Source organism: Lissotriton vulgaris, chromosome 4_1 (genome assembly GCF_964263255.1).
Source record: "Lissotriton vulgaris chromosome 4_1, aLisVul1.2, whole genome shotgun sequence".
Taxonomy (NCBI): domain Eukaryota; kingdom Metazoa; phylum Chordata; class Amphibia; order Caudata; family Salamandridae; genus Lissotriton; species Lissotriton vulgaris.
In genome coordinates, this window is record NC_141691.1 from 1,610,480,967 (window position 1) to 1,610,499,293 (window position 18,327).

At 47.9% G+C, this 18,327-nt stretch overlaps 1 protein-coding gene across 1 annotated transcript; it reads right to left on the reverse strand.

Annotated features, from left to right (window-relative positions):
- Positions 1-1,274: 1,274 nt before the first annotated feature.
- Positions 1,275-16,236, reverse strand: MSC (musculin). The gene is made up of 2 exons (XM_086966994.1): positions 14,797-16,236; positions 1,275-2,183 (listed from the first exon to the last, which is right to left on the reverse strand). Exons 1-2 carry the CDS (start codon positions 15,253-15,255, stop codon positions 2,097-2,099), a joined length of 546 nt encoding a protein of 181 aa, XP_086823120.1. The 5' UTR covers positions 15,256-16,236; the 3' UTR covers positions 1,275-2,096.
- Positions 16,237-18,327: the final 2,091 nt, after the last annotated feature.

Below are 18,327 nucleotides of genomic sequence, written 5' to 3' on the forward strand. Positions count from 1 at the left end.
TCTGAGGAGATAAAAATGTAAGAGATAGGCTGGAGAGTTCAAGCCACCGAAGAAGCGTAGAACCAGGTTGTTGAATAAAAGGGTGTGGGGTGATTGCATAATCCTTAAGCAAACATCCCTTCTGGGCACCCAGGGACCCGCTGCTGCATCGGTTGTGTGAAAAACAAAGGCAGACATTTCCCATTGTCGTCAGTACTCGAGAGAAACATAACAAACAGCACTGTGCATGTTTTGAAAAGCAGGACACCCTGTTTGTTTTATGTGCTGCTTCGCCATGAATAGAATTATTTTGCTCAGTTGCTGTTTTACGAAACAAAATGAAACACGCAGGATCCCCGTTTGGAGATTACAATTTAGTAGTTGCAAACACGTTTCTACTACAACCTGGATGTGGCGCCATATTTTTAATACCGCCGTTTCAATTCCCGGCAGAAAACGAAAATAATAATTCGGGCTAGTGAAATACGCAGGTCATCTCACGCCAATCTACACCATTAGATACACATGGATATAACTTGCAACGACTAAACTTTTACCCCACCGCACGTCCGCGCGCAGGCAGAGAACCCCCCATATACTGTTATAGGATTCGGAGAAAACTAGTATTAACTGGTCCAAAATAACTCATGCTAGTTAGGATAGGCAGTGCGCGATGCGTATGATTTATACCTTTTAATGCTCCCTTCAGCGCGTTTGTGCAATACGATTTTATCGTGCTACAAGATTTTTACAATTTTACCCGATTTTACTATTTAATAGCCATTTTGCAGAACTGTGCACTACGGATGTTTTCCTGACTATATCCGAACATTGAGTATTGGAGAGTAAAAGATGGTCTTTAACGGGATACTGACTGCCTATTAAACGTGGGCTATAATTCAACACAACATAAAAACAGCAAAGTACCTGAAACTTTACTATTTGAACTATCTAAAATTGCAAACTTTAAATTGTTGTTAAGAACGTATTTTCATTCCTGTAGAGAGCGGTCGGTGTATCTTGCTTCGGGGAGAGCACCGGACTTTACAGAAGTTATAGTACAGGTTTCCTGAACCCCAGAGTCCCGGGTTCTCAGCTGTGCATGGCGTTTGCACCGCCCCCTCTTGCAAGCGAGCCTTTTTGATGTTTTGCTTTTTGCGCCTCGCCCCGTCCTATATTGTATATTTCAGAAACACACTTCATACCTTCTGTGATTAGTAAAATGAACAAACAAGTCAGAAAACACAAACCCCTGGCGCCGTGCTAGGCAAAAGCAGAAAGCCATTTGTGTACGTATATATTTTATTGCATATCTGCAGCTGATATAAAAAGGGGTAAAAAATAGACACCAAAATATATTATAAATCTATTTGTCTTTCGAAACTGCTTAACACTGTTTGGTCTTGCTGTAGACACACTCGTTTCTTCAGTCCGTGGCTAAACAGAGGGGGAGTGTGTCCCCTATCAGTGCCTGGCGTCAGGCAACAAGGAGAGTAATTGTAGTCCCTCCCTGATATTTCCAGGTTTCTGGTCAGTCCGCGGAGTTATATTCCTATTACTGTCTGACGTCATGGCCGGTGGCGTAGTTGGTCCCTGACTGTGCCAGGCCGTGTTACAAGCTGTAATTGCTGTCCCTGGTTAGGGCCTGACTTCTCATCTGCCTGTGGAGTCGTAGTCTCTGGTGGGGTCTGCCTTCACGTCAGGCCCTGCATGGAGGTAGTCCCCGTTAGTGGGTTTCTTCTTCATGTCAGCCCTTGTCACACACCGGTAAGTTGTGGCCATTGTTAGTGCCTGGCTTCACTTCAGTTTGCGTCACTCGCATTGTGAGCCTACTATTAACCCAAACTCGAGTTTTACAAAAAAAGAAGGCGATGGCGGTGCTTTCAGCGTTTAGGGTGCTCTGTCCTCGCGGTGTTTGCAGCCCCGAGAGCAAGGCTCTGCCCTCCCTTCATACGGGTCTGTGAGACAGGTAGGGTCAGTGGCCTCATCCCGAACACCTCGATGGAGGAGGGCCTGAGTCCGCGCGCTCCCCTCCTCGCGGTCGCTGTTCACCCGGTGCAGCGCGCGCCTCTCCGCCCCCTGACAGCAGCTTTCAGTCCAGTGGTCGGCAGCCCTCCTTAGGCAGTGCTGCCACACAGGAGACCGGCGGAGGGGCCCTCCTTCACCTCAGAATCTGGTCTCCCCGACAACGCGAAGGGCCAAGCCTGCAAAAAAAAAAAAAACATTGTCACCTCAAAGTGTCACACAAGGAGCGGAAATCACCTCTCGTGATGTTTAAACTCAAAGCAGTTTTCAAAATTCCCCACAAAATCTATTTGTGAGTAAAACAACTTACGAACTACATGTATTAATTTATTTTCTATAACGCAGAAGATGTCGCCTGATGCCCCACTCCACTGCCATTTTTGTACAGTAATTATGCCCAACGAACGCGTCCCCAGGGTTAAGATATAGATCAAACACAGAATTAGCGCGTGTATGATGGCGAAATCCGAAAGATAAGTCATTGTCCTTTTAAACACTTTGCAAACAAAATTAACATGTATTCCAAGTAAGTTTTGTGCATCAACGTTCCAGGACACTGCACTGTTATTGCGCATTTAGAGGCACAAGTAGTCCATTCCCCCTCCTTTTGATCTTTGTAACTTATTTGGAAGCTGAATGGATCACCACTTCTCCCTCTAACCCCTATGATTTAAGACGGTCAGTGATGGATACCTTACAAGTGATTACAGGGTGGCAGATACCCCACACCGTTTGGGAGATACTACTGGGACTCCTCCCTAGCTCTAAAGTGAAAAAACTCACAAGGAAATTTTTGCAACTGGGGTTGGTACTAGCCAGGCGGAGAGTTGCAATTGGATGGATAAGTCCGAGGCCCCCAACGCTACCGATCTGGGCCAAAGACCTGCGGGAATGGGCAGTAGCAGAGTTGATCAGGATGAAAGGACCAGGAGGGATGACAAACTGGAAGAGGATGCGATGGATTGAAATGTTATGATAACAGAGATCCCCGTGGGTGGGGAGTCCTCCTCGCAAGGGTTTGAAAGGGCACAGGCGAGGCAAGCTGATTCAGGGGGAGTAACAACACATGGCACTGCAGGAGGAACCTAATATTTGTGAGACGGCCTGAGGGATCTGGCATAAGTAGTGAATATGTCTAGCGACCAGGGAGGGGGAGGGTTGGGTGGGTAGTTTAAACCCTTCGCTGTGGCGGCAATTCCGCTGCAGCGCTAGGGGGGAGGGGGGCCGAGCGGCGCTCACATGCTCGTGACGGAACCGCTCCGTCACGAGCCTCGGTTGAGCTGTGCTCATGAAGGAGCGGTTCCGTCATGGCCCCGCCCGCTCAATGGAACGTCCAGCGCAGGCGCGGAATTCGCATGACGGAACCGCTCCGTCATGAGCACAGCTCAACCGATGCTCGTGACGGAGCGGTTCCGTCATGAGCATGGAAGGAGTTAAGTGTTGAGGTTTGTTTTCCTCTAGGATATTGTTGACTTGTCCAGATTCAGTAAAATAACTCTTTATATGTGGTACGGATGAAAATATGTTCTTCTTGATGGAGCGTGTAAGTCTTACCGTCATGGCTACTCTGATGTGTAACTGTAGCCATACTTTTGTTGTGGTTTGTTTATTGAGGTCAACACAATACAATAAAAATATATATATATATATATATATAAAATAATCACAAGAGGTGTTTTCCTCTTTCTATGTGTGCTGCAGAATGCACTATACATAGAAAGAGGAAAAAACAAGGATAAACAAGGATAGTTCTCCTTGTTTCAGCTCACTAATGCAATGCTGCAGAATCAGATGCATTCCCACTTTACGATTCCTTGTAAATCAGGGAATGTTTCAGATTCCGTGGGAACACCCACAGCAACACCCATTGGGCCTCCTTTACGAGGTTTTGGCACAGGGCCGTCCCACAAGGAATATTGCTGCACTGCCCTGGGTCAAATGAAAAGGGCGGGAATACGCAGTATCTATGAGATACGGTGCATTTCTGTCCTTTACCCCTGCGCTGGCACACAATGGTGATGGGCTGCCATGCACTAACGCAGGCACCCTTGCACCATGCCTTGCACCATGGTGCAAGGGTGTCTGCGGTGTAGGGGTGATTGTTTTTGTGCGGGAAGGGACGCCTTCCTGCACACAAACAACCACAAGAGGTGTTTCCTCTTTCTATGTGTGCTGCAGAATGCACCACTCACAGAAAGAGGAAAAAAAATGTGGAGAAAGAAGGATATTTCTACTCGTTGCTTCTCCCTAATGCCATTCCTGGGGTGGCTTTAGAATTTGGCACATTCCCAGGTTTATAATTCCTCCTAAATCTGTGATGCTTCAGATTCTATGGGTGTTGCAGGCACACCTACAGTAAAACCCATGGACCTCTCTTTTCATGCAGTGTTCTGGGTGAAAGGGCACATGTTTACAAGGCCATGAAAAGCCACCTAAAGTGCCTTAGTATGGCTTCGTAAATATACTGCAGAAACATTTCAGCACCAGAGCACCAAAAAAGTGACGCTCAGGCGGTGTAAAAGTGCTGCTTAGGGGGCTCGTGAATAAGGCCCTTGCTGTGCACGACCATTTGTGAAGAAAATATGAAAGACACTTTTTGAACAAGTGCAGTGCACAAAATACAAACAATATAGCCTAACAACAGTCAGCGAAAGAACAACATTTAATGAGCCCTGCACCGTTCGCCAGGCAATCGGAACGATTGCCTTTGGCGGTGAAGCGGCGGACGGACGTTGCGTCCGCCGCTGTACCATCCACCATCCTAATTGGGCAGTGGGTAATACACTTAGTTATGTTGGAAGGACCGCCACCGCCGGGCTGGCAATGGCGGTCCTTCCGCCATCCTTATAACCCCCATAGAGTGGTGGAGCCTGTCCTACCTTCAGGTCTCTGTGTTGCACACTCCGTTGCTAAATTGTGCACTTGGAACCTATGCTGAGCCATTGAAGAACTCTGGTGAGTGTTCCGCGAGCTTGGGTGAACCTCCAGTCAACTGGGCTGTGTGAGCTCAATGGCCTGTATTGTGTACGGTGTCTAATCGAAGAGGTGTGCCACACACTTCTGGTGAGTGTGTTGTGTAATTGAGAAAATGTGTCACACTTCTGTTGTGGGTGTTGTGTAATCGAGGAGATGTATCACACACTTCTATTGTTAATGCTGTGTGATGGAGGAGATGCGTCACACACTTCTGTTGTGTGTGTTGTGTAATGGAAGACATGCATCACACTCTTCGCTCTTTTGTACACACAGTGAGCTCTGCTGTGCACACAGGAAGCTGCCTCTTATACTCGGGGAGTTTTGTTGTGTATCCAGAGAATGGAAACTTTTCTCACTACAAGGACTGGGTGCAGTATTTAAAACGGTGCAAGGTGAAGACTTTTCTTCGGTTTACCACATTATTGTTGTAAGTAACCCTCGTAACAGTTGTCGATAATAATAACAGCTTACGCACAGTACATTTGTATTTCTTCAAGAAAACAGAGAGACAGGAGTTTTAAGAATTATTGTTTTTTATGCTTATGGGAAATGTTGGAAATATCTCGGTATGCTCCGGGTAGGCTTGACTACTGAATATCTTGTGTGTGTGAGCACGCGCACACGTGTGTTGGTTGCATGTATTCTCTTCTGCTGACAGAAGTCTGTGGGCCTCATTTATGCAAAGTGACGCATCGCTGCGTGAAAACAGCGATGCATCACTTTTCACTGCGCCCTCCTTGCGACACCAATGATGCGTCATATTTACAGTATGACGCATCATGGCGCAAGGAGTTACAGATACATCAGTATTTCTGATGTATCTGTATGGCGCAAAAGTGGCGCATTGCTGGAGTGTGTCAAAAAAGTGATGCAACTCCATCGACCACCGTAGACAGGTCACGGTGTTGGGAGAATACCGCTCTGAGGAAAAAATCACACAAACAGGGGTACCGCAGGGCTCCAGTCTAAGCCCGGTACTGTTTAACGTATACATGATCCCCTTGATTGAGCTGATTTCGTCTTTTAACATCAGTACCATATCATACGCTGACGATACTCAGCTCATTCTAGTGCTAGACAGGGAAAATGGAAAGGCAGAGGAAAATCTAAAAGCCTGCCTTACCGCAACTTTCATCTGGATGCGTGACAATCACCTAAAATGTAATGCCTGGAAGACCGAAATTATACCCTTCGGCCCCCAAAACCCTTTTTCCCCCAGCCTATGGTGGCCGCTGGGGGTGGAGTCCCCTCCGGATACCATCACCGTGGCCCGGAACTTAGGGATCAGGTTTGACAGTGCCCTATCTTTCAAACAGCAAGCAGGGGCAGTGGCAGGGTCTTGCTTCAATATCATCAGAGGGCTTAGAAAGTTTTTTGATTTTCTTCCTCTGACAGCTAGGAAGACGGTGACAGTAGCACTTGTAACATCTCGCTTGGACTACTGCAACAGCTTATATGCAGGATTAAATCGATCTGTCCTGCATAGGTTGCAGGTTGTCCAAAATGCAGCTGCCCGTCTGGTCCTAAAATGGCCGAGGAGGTCATCTGCCTCGGCCGCTCTCAAGGCCCTACACTGGCTACCCATTCACAAACGCATACTCTTCAAAATCTTAGTGATTACCTTTAGGGCATATCACCAAAAAGGACCCAAATATTTCCTTCCCTGGTTCAAACAGTATGCACCTACACGCTCCCTAAGATCAGCCAACATGAATTTATTACAGACCCCCAAATTCAGACTCTCAACTAGAGGAGGGAAATCTCTCGCAACACTGGGCGCAAGAGCTTGGAATAAACTCCCTCCCAACCTGCGCCTGATCTCTGCTGAGAAGAATTTCCGTAAGGCTCTGAAAACTTGGATTTTCAACCTTTCAGACTCGATCTGTATGACTCTGGTTTAGACACAGCGTTCTGTTTAGATGAGATAGATGTGTGAGCTGACTTTTCCGGCCTTCCACCTAGGCTACGGGCTACAAGCGCCAGGATGCTCCTTGGAGTGACAGTCGCGCTATAGAAGTGCATACTTACAATGTGTCCTGTCACATGGGGCACGCCCCATGTGAAAGGGCTTGCGTCAGTCTTACGCCTGCTGTGAGGCAGGCATAAGAAATTGACGCATTTGTGTCCTAGAAGTGGCACAGTGAAATCTTATAGAGTGAAATCTTATAGATTTCACTGCGTCACTTCCATGACTCTTTCTTGTGTCAAAACGCCCACTTGCATACGTTATAACTGGCGCAGGTTTAATGTGACGCAGGGGTTTACAAAGTGACGCATCTACCTAAATGCGTCACTTTGTAAATATGGCGCAACAAGGCAAATTTTTTACGCCACTGGTGCATAAAAAAAGTGACACACTGGCGGCGTAAAAGTGACGGACAGCTTCATAAATGAGGCCCTGTGTTTTTACACGTGTACCTTGTAAGTGAGGGATTGTTAGCACTTGTCTTCCCCATGACTGTTTTAGCGATGAGAGGGCTGTGGGCTCCTGACATGTTCGCCGGCTGGTACCACACATCTTCGGGTGATGCATGCATTGTTGTAAACTCATCTGCGTTGAAAACATCATTTGTCGGACTTGCTGTGCCAAGGAGGTGTCCTCCTTTGGTCCAAGTGTTTTTTGTTTTTTTTCTCACTCTCTGTACCGATCCTCTGTTAGGCAATAATACATTCATCCAATAAGACCCTGGTGTGTGTAGGTGGCACAGGGAGGTGGAGGATGGTTCTTACCCGGTGGATGTGCCACTATATGTACCCAGAACATGTGAGACTCTCAGTGGGAGCGTAGTAGATATTACTTGTCTTCCAGCGGTGTTGATGATGATGAGGTGACATCAACCGGAATGTATGGGTGCTGCGACCATCTTAAATGTATAGGCCATTCACCATGCAGCCCCACCCATCAAGATCATGAAAAGCCTGATTGCATGCAGCTTCAGGCCTACATGGATCTGGAACTCATGCGTCATTGTCACCAGTCTGGATTCATGCCATCAAGAGCCATGGTGACCACCCACCCTGCTTGTGCTGCAGAGCAGCTGCTGTTGACTTTTGATTAAAACAAGGGCACAGCTCTCAAACCTCTCGGCCTCCTTGAACAGTTGGCACGGTGAGCCACGACAGAGTGATGAGCAGACTCCAGGAATGGGCTCGAGACACTGGCGAGGCCCTGGTTTGCTTCTTCCTTCTAAACTCAGCGAGTAAGCAAAATCTTCACCCAAGAACGTGTCACATGTTGGGGTGTGCAAAGTTTTTATGATGCAAGAGTAAGTTTGCATAAGTCCTGATTGCTGGCTTGAACATAGTTTACAAAGGTTCCTGCATTGTCTACCCCTACGTTCAAGGGTGGTCTTCCCTTCAATAAATAACATTTTGCACACAAAAAAAATGACACACATAACAAAATATTTTTTCTTGTCACTGTCATTCTGACCTCTTAAGTGCACGTGTGTCGATGGGAGCAAGCAGATCAGCACTTTGTATATGAGTGAATTTAAGTGCATTTAACAGTGCATTACAGTGCTATTTGTGAGTTCATTACAGAGCTTTTCCTCCCAGATGATTCAACACTCTCCATGTAAGTCCAGAGTCTCATGCACGAGCCCAATCAAATTACTTCACAAACCTTCACGTATTCGTAATTTTTTGTGAGAGATTTGTCGTGGATCTCGAGAAAAAGTTTGCACCTCTGTGCATGATCGGTTATGTGGAATAACCCTTTCATGCCTCCTCTCCCAAAATGACATGCACTTATTCGTGCAACTACTAGAGTAGTTTTAAGTGAACTTCCAAATGCACTTAGATCATTCCCACAGCAGCCTCCAGTTAGATATTGAACCAGGCCACAAAATCAGAACAGCATCTCCACCTGTATGGCTCATGCACTTATGTGTGGATAAGAGTTTCCTTCGCCTCAAGGTGCAAAGACACAGAGCTTAATGATGGAAGCACAAGAATCCTCTTCCCTGCCGTTTGATTGGCCCGCTCCCAAACATGCATCACTGTCCACAACAATGAAAGTGAGGAACCTGAGGGTCTCACTCAACTCAGATGTCTCCTTCGCCTACTCCCACCCCCAGGGTGGGTGAACAGCAATCGACAGCTCTCCTTGCTATGAAGAAACCTTCTGCTTTTCTGCACCGACCACCAGGTAAAACAGAAATGGTTCTTGACTGCTTGTGGGGTCTTGCTTAGAATACTGCAGCATCATTTTCACCCGATCCCCATAGAAACTCATTGACAGGCATCAGAAGCTCCAGTCAAATTCACAAAAATATGAAAAACCTTCGACAGTGCTGTCGTACTTGTAACATAGCGCTTACCACCCCTGACAAGGAGTCAAATCACTTTTTGGCGAGTAGTATGTTCCGCAGGAACAAAAAAGGATTAGTGGTGTGTTAGTATAGGGAAATTTGAATTAATTGAGCAGTGCACATGTGAGTCTGTTAGTTGGATTGAAAAGGGCAACGGAGGGATAGAAGAGGGAAGGGTGTAGAAAGCGTTTATTTGGAGATCATATTAGTAGGAGGAGGTTTGGGATGAGTAAAGGTGAGATGGAGGGGGGAGTCTCAAGAAGTAGATTGGGGAGAAAAATTAGGTCTCAGATGAGTCTAAGGAGGCATACATGAGGGAAAGGTTTTTAAAGGGTTGCTTGAGAGCTCTGAATAGTACAATGAGATTTGAGGTGATGAAAGAAGGGACAGAGGAAGGAAGAGTTTGGAAAGGGTTATTTTGGAGTTCATAGTAGTAAAGTGAAGTTTGGGATGAGTCAGAGAGTGGAGGTAGAGATTATATAGAGAGAGATGTATGGTGAGATATAGGGTAATGCATTGGAGCCGCTAAAAAAATATTTTTCCAAATACCCCCAGCCTTGAAAGCACTCAACCGACATCTAGTTGATGTAAGAGCAAAATTAGAAGTGTGCTGTAGTATGCACAGTCTCGTAAGGGCAAGGCTGGGTCTCTAACCAGGGGTGTAACACAGGCCCCCCTATCCCCATTGGTGCAGGGGGCCCATGAGCTGCAGGGGGCCCCGTCAGTACAGTACTTAGGTCCAAGCATTCCGTATTAAATCCAGAGTGGTGGCCCCTCCGTGTACATTGCAGGGGGGCCCCTTAAACTTTTTTTACGCCACTGTCCCCAACTATATGTCACAGAGAAACCTCAGGTTTGTAAAGGCAAACATTAGCATCAAATGAGCATCCAAGCAGAATAAACATGGAGGCCGATCTCTGGGAGTACATCCAAATGGCAATCTTTGCCTGAAGGGCCATAAAACTGAAATGCTCTGGAATGCGTCCAACCAAATCCCACATCTTTGTAGTAGTGACTGAAAAATATTGGAGAGGGAGAGGGACACTCCCTTTACCAATTGAACGCTTAACTCTTCCATTTCGCCTACCACTTTGGAGTAACCAGAAAGCAAAACATAGAAATTTGTAAAAATATTAAAATATATAAAAGTAATGGTGGTGAGGGGGGCGCTATCTCAACCAAATGCTGCTAGTGCCAGCTGTCTGGGTGGATGGTGTCTGTTTTCTGTGCAGCAGCTCCTAATGGAAGGACACATCATTAGTTGAGGGCAGCCCTTCCTCGCCCTGCAGCTGCTGGAGGTGAGCACTGTATCAACAAACTGCTAGGGACTGTCTGGATCTATGTGTGTTGTTCGCCTAATTCTCCACAAGTCTTATTTGAGGGGTATTTTGAGTGGTTGATGCGGTGCTGCTTCTGATAGCTGGGAGGGTCTGACAGCAGGCGTTTTCAGGGTCCAGTAAGGTGGAATTCTCTCTGACAGCAGACCTATCCCTGTCAACAGACGTGCAAGAGTGTGGAGCACTCTGTGTATGCCTTGCACTTTTACCAAGGTTTTGATATGGCATGTACTATGTAGATTCCAGGTTAGGGGCACATTTACCAAACTGGTGAATACTTTAAGTGTGAAAAATTGCTGGACATATGTGCATCTGATGAGTTTAATGGCATTTGGGTATAGGAAGTGGTAGAAGAGCAGTAACTATGTGATGCCAAATATATTACTAATTTCAGAAGGTGTAATTTGTAGGTCTTCAATAAAGACTGCTTTAGCTCTAGCTAGTGTAAAAAAAAAACAAGTGTAGCTAATACATTCAAATATTTACATGCAGTGGGTTTTAGGTCATTCCTTTGCTGATGATTAGATCGTTTTCTCGTCTATTTAATTTTCCATCTTAATATTGGATAACATTCTTCTTTTTTGTTTGTTTATACTACCTCTGAAGCATTTCTTTTTTTCTGCATTCTGATTGACTTGCTTGTATCCTTCCATTGCTTGCATTTAGGGAATTACAGTTTTCTTTTAATAGCTTTCCATGAAAGTGCTTGCATGTTCTTACTCTCTCCCTTGAGTGCTGCTCTCCTGTTCAATCACCCATGCTCTCTGTGTCGCTGCCCTGGCCCCCCAACGATTCCATTGATTCCCTTGCAGATCCCCAACTTATTATTTTTAGGCACCCCTCCACTCGTCCTCCATACTGTTGCATTCTTGTTTTTTTAATACTAAAAATACTTTAAAATCGGTCTGGGCGTTCTCGGCATCTGCAATTTGCTACTGTGAAGGTTCTTTCTTTTGTATGTGCATTTGTACATATATTTTTAACTAGTTGCTCCAAGTGTGTTGTCTGCCATCTCGAAACAGTAAATTATACATAAAAAACCAGCTGCTGTATCATGGCATCTACACACTCATGAGTGGGAATGCATGCACGTGAATGTCATCACGAGACAACCACTGCAGTGTCATGCTGCTTATGGGGACATGAGCGATGACGCATATCTGCGCATGCACGATGGTGCATGAACATCATTGCTCCTTTGATTTGATGATGCTGTTCAGCATGGGCAATAACCATGTTTTGTCTCTTTTGCCGATGCTGATAGCCAAAAGGGCTGCATTGGCGAGCCTGATCGGCGTTGTCAATGCCCGTTGACGTTGCTGCAAGCATAGGGCGTTGGAGGAGAGTGACTTTGACTTATAAGAGGAGGGCTGCATGCTGAAGTGTGGGAAGAGGGGTGCAGTCGAGGCCGGGGGTTGCTTCATATTTCAAGTGTTGAAGGAGGGGGCTTCTACTCGTGTGGGGAAGGGTGAGATGCCGGAGCAGCCTGGGCTGGACACATCTCTAACATCGCTTCAAACCTCATACAATACTGTCCTCCACCAGCGCCCCTGCGGCCTGGTGGACATAATGAACATTTTCAGGGCCCATACTTCAAAAGCCCAATGCCACCTGAAAAGTAATCAATGCTTTGCTTCTGCAGTCTTGGGTATGTTTATCATGGATATACTTATATAAATGTTCCCCTCTATATCTATGCACGGCCCTGTGCATTGGCGGACATTCCCATATGTAGTCTTCTGTGTAGTTACTGCCCTGTATGTTGCCACAAATAGTGACATCATGCCCATGAACCGCGTAGAGCGCCTGGTCACTGGCAGCACTTTGTTTACATGTAACATGGGTGCCTATGACGTAAGGCAGGGCTGCAGCATCATATGAATCAGTTGTACCTTAGCGATAGCAGTATATTGGTACCTTATAACACTTATAAAGCATCCGTGTACACTCTTTGTGGAGCCAGCCTGTGGTCTGGTGAGAGAATGGTTGTGATCAGTTGACAGTGTGGAAGGAGCTTCATATTTAGTATAGGCAGAGTGGGCAGCACTTGGCGGGAGTGCTGTGTGTTTAAAATTTGGAAGATGTTACGATGAATAGTGCTGGGACTGGGTGTTTTGAATATCGGAGTAAACGTTGCCTTGACAGTGTGTGGGTTGCTGCCCTTTGAAATAATTGACAGGGGAGCAGCTTCAAAGGGGTGTTTGGCTTGTGAAACCCCAGGAAATAACTGCGTTCTTGGCTTGGTAGCTCGTTTTTGGGGTCCTGAGTTGTGCCTGCTATATCTTCGTTCTTTTTTAAAAAATCATTCCCATTTCACTAAAATGTTTTAACTTGCATATATGTTGGAGAGGAAACGTAAATATTTATATAACTAGTTTAACAAAAAAGTAGCAAATCTTCCGCCACGGAAATATTCTTTGAATGGGTGCAAATGTAATATTTTTTGGAATGCACAAGTTAGTCGTAGCAGGCTTCGAAAGCTGTGCCAGTCTGCGTTTTCTAGGCATACCGCTGACAATCAAGGGGAGAATGTTTGAAAATGGTTTAGCCACTGGCAATTGCTCAGGGTGCATTCTCACTCACTGCTTTTTGCCCTCCATGCCACTCTAGACAGACGCCCACCTAATGCAAGCCAGTGGTGGCACTGTTCCTCGTGGAAATAGTCCATTTCGGACCTCGGTCGCCTAACTACTCCACCCTGCAGCCCACTGTTTTTTTTATTATGAGATTTACGATTCTAAATGACCAAGCCAGGCCCCTGGTAAATGAGGAGTGTTGGCAGTGCCTGAGTGAAGAGGTGCCGTCCGTGCTAGATTTTGCAGGAGAGGTGTCTTGCCTGGCAGTCAGGTGGCATGTCATGCACCAGAACATCCAAACATAGTGGCGGCTGAAGTACAGATTGCTGGGTGCTTGCTCTTAATAGTGGCTCCTAATAGCTGCATGTATGAGCATCGTCATACCACAATGGCGTGCTACATTTTTAAAGTGTTGGGTGGCAGGTGCTCTTGGAAAGGCACGTGCTGCTGTAAGAGGGGTACCCTTACCAAGTTAGTGAGGTACGACGTTTACACAATGTAGTGGGCTGCTCTTACGGAAGTACGAGTGCTGCAGGTGTAAAGTAGGAGGGCCTGCGCCTAACAGGGTGGGTGCACTCCATTATAGCCAGCTGGGGAGATGCAGTGAGCTGCATGCAAAGAGTGTTGTAGGCGCAGTGTTTGCTGCATATAGAGCGTGCTCAGGGGGCGTAGGGTGCTCTTACCTGCAGGGCTTTAAGTGGGATGACAAAATTGGGGGTTCTCTCTAAGGGCCGTGACCAATGTCATTAAGGGCGTGGCTTAAAAACACCTAAACTAAAAATCGGTGTTTAGCATAGTGTGTCACCCGACTTGTATTTTGCTGTTCCTGTCATTGCGTCCAGATATATGATACAACAAGTCACATCATACCTACGAGTCAGGACTATTGGCTTTGTCAATAGTTGCTAGTTGCATAAGAAAAATAAGCAGCAACTTTGGCTTACGATGTGCCTGCTGTCTCTGCACTCCGCCTGTGCCAACAAAACAGAGCTCGATAGAGACCAGTTTCGAGGCCCCCTTAAAAAAAACTGCCACTGCTCAGATCCGGTGAGACCCGGTCCTCTTAAAGCCCCGCTTACCAGGCTATAAGGGTGCTTAAGGGTGCTGCTGAAAGTACTGCTAGGTGCTGCTGCGGGGCGCTCTCCAGGGGCATAAGGTCCTGGTGGAAGGAGTGTTCTTACTGTGGTTTATGGGCGCAGCAGGCACAACATGGTGGAGGAAGGGTGCGTGCATTGGGCTAAGGGGGGGGGGGGCACCCCATGTAAGGTGCGGGAGGAGAGTTGTTTTCACCGAAGGGTGGGGAGGTGGCACAAGGGTGGGACATGCACAGAGCTGGAAATGAACACAGTGTCATCTTAAATCAAGGGGTGCTGCGCGTGTCACGTGCGGTAGAGGGGTGCACGTGCCTAGGTGGGGGTGCTACATGTATACCGCGCTGTACGAGGGGTGCACAACTAGAACATGATGCTACACATATAAAATGCTGGAGGGGAGTGCTCTGACCAGTAACTGAGGCTGCAGGTATGTCGGGGTGCTCCTATGAGGGTGGAGAGCAGCAGGTATAACGCGCCGAAGAAGGGGTGAACTTACCAGGTTGGCAGGGTGCTGCATGTACGCCCCCTGCTGGTAGCGGTCCTCCTGCAGCAGCTGGCGCAGGTGCTGGATGTAGCTGGACGCCAGGCGCAGGGTGTCCAGCTTGGAGAGCTTGGTGTCGGGCGGCACCCAGGGCAGGCTGGTCTTGAGGCGGGAGAAGGCTTTGCTCAGCACCCGCATGCGTGCCCTCTCCCGGGCATTGGCCGCGTTGCGCTGGGTCTGCTTGCACTCTTTGCCCGGGCGCCTCCTGGAGCCGCCCCTCCTCATCCTCCCTTCACTCGAATGCTCACTCTGCAGCTCGTCCTCGTCTTCCTCTTCCGAGGACCCGGCGTCCCGTGGGCTCAAGAGCAGCGGCTGGCAGTGCCCGCTCCTCCGCCGGGAGGCCACCGGGTACTGCAGCCCCAGAACTCGCAGCTCCAGCAGCTCCTCCGGGTCACTGACCGAGCCCGTGGACATCCCTGCAGTGCTCACCCAGCAAGAGACCCCGGACACAGACCCCGCACTGACAGCGAGAACCGCACACGGGCACAGGCACTACACCCGAAGAGGAACCCTGCATCCAGGAACGGGCCGTGCGCCGTGGCTCTGACCCTGCAGCCAGACAATGACCTTTCACCGAGACCTCTCACCTTTCACAATCCTCTCCCATGCACACAGGCGTGACCCTGCATCTAGTGTTTGACCCTGCACAGAGACCGGACCCAAGCAGGAACCCTGCATCCAGGAACGGACCGTGCACCGTGGCTTTGACCCTGCAGCCAGACAATGACCTTTCTCCGAGACCTCTCACCTTTCACAATCCTCTCCCATGCGCACAGGCGTGACCCAGCACTAGTGTTTGACCCTGCACAGAGACTGGACCCAAGCAGGGACCCTGCATCCAGGAACGGGCCGGGTGCCTTAGCACCGACCCTGCAACCAGTCAAAGACTTTCACAGAGAACTCTCAACTTTCACAGCCTTCTCCCCGTGTGTATGAACAACCCTGCATCTACTGCCGGACCAGCTAAGCAAAGACAGAGGCTGCCGACAGGCAAAGTCATACAATACAGACCTTTTCCATAGACAGGGGAAACAGGTACAGTCCCATACCTTAGTACGTACCCTGCATCAAAGGAAGAACCCTGCAGCCTTGCAAATACCTTTCACCCAGACACAGACCATGCAGACAGGATGAGACCTTTCATTCGGACACAAACTGCGCTGTGTCAGGCCCCATCACATCGACACTGGTCGTACTCACGTGCAATTCATTGCAGCCAGACACCGCCCCTCACACTCGCAAAATTGCACATCAGTCCAGCACCCGCTGCACTCAGTAGGGTGCCACTCTCCAAATGAGGGTAAGTTGAAAGAGACTCCCAGGAACAAACTAAGCGTACACAGCAACGGGCAGCAGTCAAGAGTGGTGTCAGCCCCTTCCAAGGCTAGCTCTCGCCCCACCCTGCCCCGCTGCCCCCTCCTCACTTCCAGCTGCCAACCCCTGCGGGCGTCCCCTGCACACAGCGGAATTTATCCACTGCGTTGTGACTTGGGGTACGGGGCGTGCCCGGCTGGAGGGAGGGGCGGACCCTCGACTCCCCTGACACCGAATAGGATTCGTCTCCCTTCACAGGGCCCGTGTACTGTAGGATGGGCAGCAGAAACCCTGGGCCACGGAACCCTTGACATTGAGCCTGACAGGCGCAAAGCGTGCTGCTCCAGTTCTGACGCGACCAGAGTGCACTTTTCACCCTATTGTTGTTGGAATAAAATCACTATCAATTGAGAGGCAGGCTGCCAGCTCCCCTTGCTTCTGTTAGATGTATGTACGATTCTGTACAATGGCAGAGAGAGAGAGTGGCATATATTAAGAAGCCGATACCAATCACAACAATGTAGGCGAGTTTCACATTTGCTAACACTATTTTCATTTTTTTGCTGCAATATCACAGTTGTTATGCTCATTGCCATTGCTGTGTTTGTTTGGAAAGCGCATTTGGATAGTGCCTATTAACTTACTCACCCTCCTATACATTCCTCTCAGCAAGTTAAATACATTCTCTAGTAATCTGCCTGCAATTTACATGTTACCCCACCTTAAGTGTACATGTTCTGTGAGCGTTGAACGTGTGTGCAACTCTGCCATGCTGTATTTATTCTGCAGAAGACTGCACTTACTGCCTTCTGTGAGAGAGAAACTACTACTGCCATGCTGTCCCTTTTCGGTGAGGCAGTGAAGCTTGCACTGCTGCTGCCCAATCAGTTAGTACCTGTCCTGTGATAAAAAAAGCGTCTGCAGAATCTACCCTATCTGTACCTCTTCTCTGAAGGAGAGAGGCTTTCACTCTTTCTGCCCAAGGTGTAGCAGTTCTATGAGGAGGGTTGGTTCAGCCGATATTGAAATCAAGCATTTGAAACGCAATAGGTCTTGTATTCAGGTGAGTTTGAGATATTGGCATTGTAAAGGACTGTCAGAAATCGGGGTCTCTAGTTGGCAGAGGTAGGTACCTTTGTCCAAATAGGGATTCTGCTTCTATTCAGAGTAAGGGGATACACACTTTAGATAACCCCTGCCCACCCCCTTGGTAGCTTGGCACGAGCAGACAGGCTTATCCTAAAGGCAATGTGTAAAGTATGTGTACCGACACTCACAGTAACACTGTGAAAACACCATAAATGGACACCACACCAGTTTAGAAAAATAAAATATCTTTATCTAAACTAAACAAGACCAAAACAACAAAAATCCAACATACCCAGTCAAAAATATGACTTTCAAAAGGGTTCAAGAACTTGTACCATAGAAAACTATGGGTGCATGACTTTCCACCAAAGTACCTTTAGATGCATCAAAGTTCCAAAAGCCAAACAGACGCAGAGTCAGAAATCAAAGAGATGCAACACTCCTGAGACCTTGGGGAGGCGATGCAATTCTTCGTGACAGTTCTGGTCCACAGGTGATGTATCGGATGAACTTGTCAACCATGCAAGATGCGTGGAAAAACGGGATACGTCGGCAATTGACGCAATGGCGTCGAGCGGCTGATGCGTCGGTCCTCCTCAGCCGCGATCCCTTGATGCCTCGATTCTTGCAGTGGCAACAGGTGCTGCGGCGGTTTCCAAAGCAGTGCAGCGATGCCTGGAAATTCTTCTTGCCCATGGAGATGCATCGGGAAAACAGCCGCAAGAAGAGCGATGCGTCGATTTTAGCAGTCCTTCACGTTTCTTCTTTCTTCCAGCTCCTAAACAGCAGCAACAACCTCCAGAGGCCCACAAACTGGCACAGGCACCTCTTGGCAGGCTAGAACTCAGAGCAGCAGAGTTCAGGGGAGCTGGGGGTGAAGTCTTTGTGTCCCTGAAACTTCTGAACAGGAGGGCAGCTCACCTCAGGCCCTTGGAGCTCTCCTTCAAGCAGTGGACACAGCACACAGCAACATCCTTCTCCTTTCCTTGGCAGAAACAGCAACTGCAGGCCAACCCAAGACACACAGCAAGGGCAGTACTTCTCCCCAATCTCTCCAGCTCTTCTACTTGGCAAAGTTTACTC

Bases quoted from the DNA above. Each gene is read 5' to 3' on its own strand.
- MSC (XM_086966994.1), bottom strand. From the start codon at position 15,255: ATGTCCACGGGCTCGGTCAGTGACCCGGAGGAGCTGCTGGAGCTGCGA. The intron at 2,184-14,796 runs GTAAGTTCACCC...TTTTTTTTGCAG, and splicing joins TGCAGCACCCTGCCAACCTG to GCTTGGCCCTTCGCGTTGTC.